The sequence below is a fragment of the Osmerus eperlanus genome, chromosome 19 (genome assembly GCF_963692335.1).
Source record: "Osmerus eperlanus chromosome 19, fOsmEpe2.1, whole genome shotgun sequence".
Lineage (NCBI taxonomy): Eukaryota > Metazoa > Chordata > Actinopteri > Osmeriformes > Osmeridae > Osmerus > Osmerus eperlanus.
Window position 1 is genome coordinate 204214 of NC_085036.1, and position 7318 is coordinate 211531.

The 7318-nt window shown below is 42.6% G+C and overlaps 1 protein-coding gene and 1 long non-coding RNA gene across 3 annotated transcripts; both read left to right on the plus strand.

Moving 5' to 3' along the window:
- Positions 1-1281: 1281 nt before the first annotated feature.
- Positions 1282-3878, plus strand: LOC134040000 (putative nuclease HARBI1). Its single transcript, XM_062486220.1, has 9 exons — positions 1282-1331; positions 1414-1500; positions 1588-1629; positions 1698-1871; positions 1951-1986; positions 2085-2639; positions 2709-2824; positions 2921-3032; positions 3127-3878. The coding sequence occupies exons 6-9, from the start codon at positions 2168-2170 to the stop codon at positions 3495-3497; spliced, it is 1071 nt and encodes a 356-aa protein (XP_062342204.1). The 5' UTR covers positions 1282-1331; positions 1414-1500; positions 1588-1629; positions 1698-1871; positions 1951-1986; positions 2085-2167; the 3' UTR covers positions 3498-3878.
- Positions 3879-4984: 1106 nt separating this feature from the next.
- Positions 4985-7032, plus strand: LOC134040001 (uncharacterized). Of its 2 annotated transcripts, none has more exons than XR_009932844.1 (4): positions 4985-5287; positions 5494-5639; positions 5789-5908; positions 6666-7032. It is a non-coding gene; the product is annotated as an uncharacterized LOC134040001 (long non-coding RNA). The 2 variants fall into 2 exon arrangements; XR_009932843.1 differs by having other exon boundaries at positions 4985-5266.
- The last annotated feature ends 286 nt before the right edge of the window (positions 7033-7318 follow it).

Below are 7318 nucleotides of genomic sequence, written 5' to 3' on the forward strand. Positions count from 1 at the left end.
GAACTTCCTAAGACAGTGTAAGCAGACACTAAATGACTGCACTCAGCTTTTGCTGTCGGATAACCCTGGACACGACGACCTTCAGTCCATGTTGACAAAGGTACAGTTTTTTCAAAATCATTATTTGTGACTTAATCGTAATCTTCACCGGCTAGCTAGGCTAACAGGGGTTTAACTTGGGGCCTGTTGCACAAAAGTAGAATTAAGACATCCGGGATAAATGACTCAGCTGAGCTCAATGAAGCCAAAACATGTGCGTCCAGGCTTAATTGGTTGCACAAAGACCAAGCCAGGATGAGCAGACACGGATTCATTAAGCCAGGTGAAACCAATCCTGGATAGGTGCGCGCTCACGGCTCACTCAAATAGACCCCGCCACAGATCACAGATTAACTGATTTACCATGGCAACTAGAGCCGCGTACTTTTCCCCGTCGGAAGCACAAATCCTCATGGAGGCATACGAGGAGGTAAAAGATATAATTAAGAAGAAAGGCAACACCGCCACAGTGATAAAGCAAAGAGAAAAAGCGTGGCAAAGTATTGCAGACCGCCTGAATGCGTAAGTAGTGCACAATTACACACTCACCGCTCCGCTGAAACATCACAATTACAATTCAAATATTTAATTCACATCTCCAAAAATGCAGTTGTACTGTAATTATGAAACGGTTAAATTTTTAATTGAAATGCACTGCAGATATGAGTGAAATTGTGTAAAGTAACTCCATCACACTGTATAAAGCTATGATAAATTTTTTGATATTTTTACTGAAAACAAGACAAAAATACCAAGTAATTTTTTGCAGTGTGACTCCATTAAATGTGTGTGTGTGTGTGTGTAGATTAAACATGAACGGGCCAAAACGGACATGGCAGCAGGTCAAAATCAAATACAAGAACATTCTGCAGAATGGTATGGTCCCTGACTAATATTTAACAAAGCACAAGCATATATTGTACCCAGAAGGTGCCTGCTCACACATTGTCTGTACTGTTTTAGCAGTGAAAAAGAATACCCACAGACAAGGCACGGGTGGTGGGTCACCAAAGGCTGACCTTACCCCAGCAGAGGACATGGCCTTGGAGCTAAATAAAGGCAGGCCCGTCTTAGAGGGGATCCCTGGGGGGAAAGAGACGAGCATAGGTTCCTCCCAAGATGCCACCCGCTTCATTCAAGGTATGTCCTTCCATCTCTACATGGGATACAACCACATTCATATTGAATCAATTTGGACTGTCTGACTTTGGTTTACCTATTGCCTTGCAGTGTCTGGCAGGACTGTGTTCCTGTTAGAGCCACCAGCACAAGCACCAGACGATGCTGATCCAGTGAGTACTCCATCAAAGGCATACTGTAGGCCTGGCATGTCTTGTCTACTAGCTTCAATATGAATCCGATTAAATGTGATAGGGTGAAGGCCCCAGTGCAGCAGCAACAGCACATGATGGAGACGATGATGAGGAGGAGACCATCTCTCTGGATTCCAGAAGGCATGAGGTATCATGTTAAGACTGTGAAAATACTATTTACTCTACAATGGTGAGGAGTCCTCATCAAAATCAAAAAATCTAATTTCTTTTACAGGACCCAGATGCTATACAGTGGGAAAACCAGCCTGGCAACATAGTGCGTATTAATAAAAGGACACCACATCCTGCCAAATTCCAGCTGCGCTAATTGTATTGTGTTCACAGAGCTCACAAGCTATCAGAAAGTTGTATGGCAACCACCTCCGGCGCCAAATAGAACTGGCAGACATAGACATTCAGTACAAGAAGAAAAAGATGGAAAATCTTGCACTGGAGTCCGAAATAAAAAAGAGGACAATTAGGAAACTGGACCTTGAAATAAAAAAACTTGAGAGGGAGGTGAGATATGCCTTCAATGTACACTGTATGCTAACTGTAACACAAATGTATTAATCATTATTTTTCTTTCCTCCCCCAGCTCCAAGAAGATGACACAGCTGAAAATAAAAATTAGGTATATTCTCGTAAAGTCAAGTGAGCCATGACATATGAGCTCTTATTGTGAGCACACAGGACGGTGGCATCTTTCTAAGGTTTTTTTTATTTTCCCAGCAATCAGTACAACCAAGTCATCGTTATAAGGCATCGCCCTCTTTTGCCCACCCCCCCAGCACCAGGTGTGGCCACTAGCCTATATGAAGGCCCAAAATTGTGTGTTCCTTTCTGCTCTGACAATGGCATGCCCATTCGTGCGAGATGTGGTGGATGAAGAAGCACTTGTGCTGAGGAGAGCCTTCAGGCGAGAAAGGGTCTTCAGGGACCGGTTGGACCCACTGGCCTTCCCTGATGACCATCTATATGAAAGATACAGGTTTTCTGCAGATGGCATCAGGTATCTATGCAGACTACTGGGTCCCAGGATTAAGCACCGCACTGCACGGAGCCATGCACTGAGTGTGGAGCAAATGGTTTGTGTGGCCTTGCGCTTTTTTGCTAGTGGAGCCTTCCTGTACTCAGTGGGGGATGCAGAACAGCTGAACAAGGCCACAATTTGCCGCACAATAAGGAGTGTGTGTCTGGCTATCAAAGCATTAGCAGATGTCTTCATCTCCTTCCCTGGCCACAGAAGACTCTGTGACATCAAAGAGGAGTTCTATAGGATTGCAGGTAAGAGGATCTACAAATTACAGGACAACTGTTAACACATAGTAGGATACTCATTACTTTGTGTGACAGGTTTCCCCAATGTCATTGGTGCAGTGGACTGCACACACATAAGGATAAAAGCCCCCTCAGGTGCCCATGAGGCCGATTTTGTGAATAGGAAATCCTTTCACAGCATTAATGTTCAGGTGAACATAACTTTTTGATATTGTCCATTGACGAACACTCTGCATTGCCAGTGATGTGCATTGATTGGTGTAATATTCCTCATCTTATGATTTCAGATGGTCTGCAATGCTGACTGTGTGATCAGCAATGTTGTGGCAAAATGGCCTGGCTCAGTCCATGACTCCAGAATCTTTCGGGCCTCTGAAATCTATCAGTGCCTATCACAAGGTAAGCCACACAACCCCTATTTATAACCATCATGGCTGTGTCAAGAATATCACTGTGTTTATGAGGTAGTAATGATGAGATTTTGTGTTGACAGGTGAATTCTCTGGTGTGTTGCTGGGAGACAGGGGGTATGGCTGCCAGCCTTTTCTCCTGACACCTTTCACAGACCCCCAGGAAGCACAGCAGGCCTACAACCATGCCCATGCCAGGACCAGGGCCAGAGTTGAAATGACCTTTGGCCTCCTGAAGGCACGCTTTCACTGCCTTCACAAATTAAGGGTCAGCCCTGTTAGGGCATGTGATATTACTGTGGCTTGTGCTGTCCTCCACAATGTGGCCTGCCTGAGGAAGGAGAGGGCCCCCAGAGTGCCACCAGCCATGGACTGGGACAATCCGGCAATCTTCCCTGATGACGACAGTGGTCGGCTGCTGAGGGACCAATATGTGTTGAATTATTTTAGTTAGTATGTGTGCTTTCAATTTTGGTTAAATATGTCCTGCGGTGGCAGAGGAATTTGGTTTTTTTTGGGTTCGTTTTTTTACGAATTTGGCCTCTTATGATGTTTGTGCGGTATACTGTGTGTAATACAAGGCTGCAGGGAGGCTACTGCATCCATTCATTTGTCTGTTCAGTTGATGTGTATGGATTTGTCCTGCATTTATTTTAGTGTGCAGACATGCAGGGTGTGTTATATACAGACCTTTGAATGTGTATGTATCATTTTGTATAATATGCTTGGATTCTGTGCTTTCCATCTTGTAGAGTCACTGTGACTTCAGTTTCGAAAGGAGCTGATGGTTTACCTGCTTTGTTTTGTCCTTATTCAATAAAGGAACATAATGTTACACATTGTGTTTTTATATTCATATGGAATGTGTATTTGTTTATATGACAGAGTACTAGGGCCACACTGAAGAAAAAGGATAAAGTCATAAATTTATGAGGCTGGTTCTTTCTGCAGAAAAGCTACATATTGTTTTTACAGTTTTGATACTTATGACAATGTGATACTTAATATTCTGGCACATCAGCATGTCTTTGTTTATGAAACCATACTGAAGTACAATTTCACGAAATGCCCCACATCTGTCATTTTAACAACTGTCCTCCTTTAAAACAACTGGTTACAATATTATGACTTGTGTTTTTTTCCCCTCTGTGGCCCTAATATTCTATCATTTTATATATAGCCTTATAGTCTATGGGAAACTGTAAATTATCTAATGATAGCAACATCATCTAAAAATCATTTTTTATCCAAAATCATTGAAATTAATGATCACAAACGTTTAAATAATGACAGTGGGTCTAGTTATATGTGATAACAATGTATAGTGAGCAGTGAAATAACTATTGGTTTCCATTTGTGGTGACTGCTGACTGACATTAGGGATGAGATTAAATAGATCCTGGAATTTAGCCTGGTCTGGAGCAGGCTAGCTCCACAGAATAAATCTCCATGGTAATTTATACCATAACATATCCTCCTGCCCCCTATCCATCTTTAGTGCAACCGGATTACGGATCAATTGAGCCAGGATCACCAAGATATCCTGGCTTAATCCCTTATCCTAGTTTTGTGCAACAGGCCCTTGGTCACTCGCTGTGCGGATAGCTTTTGTTTGTTTGTTTTTTAGCAATGGATTGCTACTGTGATACTTCTGCATTGCTAGCTAGCCAGTCACTGACTAGTCTAGACTGTTGGATAAAGACTAGCTATTTGCGTTTCGTTTTTATCCGTGAAAGCTGCCATGTTAAGGCTGACAGTCCATATCCAACTATCTGTCCCCTAGTTATGTAGCTAGCTAAACGAGTTAGCCTCAACCCCCAACCATCTGCTATCCTCAGTAGTCAGTACAGTAGGCTCCAGTGCTGCACATTCTTGACATTCATTTTTTGTTGTTACCTAAAGTCGATTAGTCTAGCTAGCTGGTATTTTGAGGCAAAACCACTGCTGAAGGCAAGCAAGCTCAACCTTCAACCTAGGCGACTATTTGTTCACGTTCTTATGAGATATGGTCGATAAATTATTACTGGTTTAGATACAACAACAAAAAATACTAGCCTTGTCTACTTTAACACCATTGTCTTCTTTCAGGCTGGAAACAATGCAGCGAAGCCTAGAGTGGGCAAAGGGGTACGCTCTTAAATGTTGCTTCAGCAGACGGCCTGATAGCTGAAGTGTCCGAGCTCATGCAGGAGAGTCGCACCCATGGTCGGCATGCACAACCAGGTGGGAACCATTTCAGTGGGGGTGGGTGCTCACAGCTCAGATAGTCATTTGAGTTGTTTCACACATCGTTCACTTGCTGCCCATTGCATTTTCCCTTGTGCAGTATTTTTTACTGCCCTAATTCATTTGTTGTTAAATTGCAGTGGTATTTAACAGTGCATGCCTAGAGCTTGTGCAAGTTACAGTCTCTTAAATGTTGTAAGCACAGCATTGTATTATTGTTGCAGCCAGTTCCGGTTACCAGGCTCCATTGACTTGGAGTGGAGCTAGAGGTGCTCCTCATTATCACATCACCGGAGAGCAACTGAGGGGTCTGATGATAGATGGCAGATATTCTTCACGTGTTCCATTCTACACTCAAACCACATCTAAGGTCAGTTGTGCTTGGGGTTGAATGCTATGAAATGCAAAGCTTTTAAATGCATGGATTCCACAATTTTGGCATGAATGGGTTGTCAATAATCAAGTACTCTAGTGATACATTGTCTCATCTGGGCATTGTCAATCTTTCTGTCTTGTCAGGCACTTTGCATTAACCTGAAGGCAGCTGCCTTCCCATCAATGTTGCAGAGGCTGCACAGAAGGTACAGTGTTGCTGCTCTGAATTCTTTATAACACATCGATGGAAACTACAGACTGAAGGTAGATGCTCGCTCACTCACTCACTCACTTTCTTGGTATATCTTGGTTATTGGTATAGTGGTGGAATCAACTCCCCACCTCCATCAGAGACACTGACTGTCTCTCCACCTTCAAGAAAAGGCTCAAGACGCACTTGTTCCGGGAGTACAACGGTACTTAGGAATGGTTCGCTTGACCCGATGTTAGTTTCCTCAAGGATCACAATGACTCTTGCTTAGAGACTTGTTGCGCTTGTGGTTAGTGGTAACTGACTTAAATTTTTGTACTCGCTGTGATATATTGTTTTTATTATTGTTGCTTGCTTTTTTCCACAGGTACACTTGCACTTATAGCAGTTCATGTTGTTTAATTGTAACTTGTTTAACTACATGCTCTTATGGTTCTTCCCTTTGGCACTTATTTTGGTTGTTCACAATGTGTGCTTCATGTTTTGGCTACTCGCAATGTTTTGTGGCTATCTCGTTGTTATGATCAGTGACCTATGCACTTTGTAAAGCTCTCTCTTGGAAGTCGCTTTGGATAAAAGCGTCTGCTAAATGAATAAATGTAAATGTAAATTTAAACTGTAGGTTGTAACATCTCAAATGCTATCAGGTAGCTCACTTGTTTATCAATTAGAGCAAGAACTGACATGGATATGTGGATAAGAATAGTTTTATGATGTTGCTGCTACTTTGGTTATTGATACAGTAGTAGCACCTTGAAATATACATGCTTATAGTGACAAAGTCCAATGTTATGTTTTTTGTGATTTCAGGTGGAGGATAGACATTATGTGTATCTGCCTTGAATCAACAGAGACATGGCAGACTTCTGCAACCAGTGGAACCACCATGGTTTAAGGACTGAGAGGCACCAGTCCCCTCTGCAGATTTTCATTAGGACTTGCCTTGCACAACAAATGCTACCTAACACTTCACGGTTCAGGACGGGGCCGTTCAGGACGGGGCGGCTCAGGATTTTTGCAAAAGATCATTAAAAAAAACATCACATTTAAAAGCAAACCTTAATACAGTGAACACCATACTGTCATTGAAAGTAGTTACTGATTGAATACATCTAGTAGAGATGCTAGATACTGAGAACTTATGTCCTGCTGAGTTGTGAGTGATGAGGTTAAAATGATGTGATAATCACAGTTTGTTTAATCCTCACATGTATAAAAACTCACTGCTCAAAAGCATCCCTGAGCCTGCTTTTCAAGTAGACTTTTGTGGTCCACCAAGGCATCCTTCTCCTCCAAGGTCCACTTATCGGACTGAACCCAACACGGAGAGTTCCTCAGAGGCCTCCAGCACCGCTTCCTGGGCCTCGTCCACAGTTTGTGCTAATTGTATGTAATTGAAATGAATGAATGAGCAACGGTACACTGTAAATCAATAACCTTGGAAAGATGTATCAATAATGAAA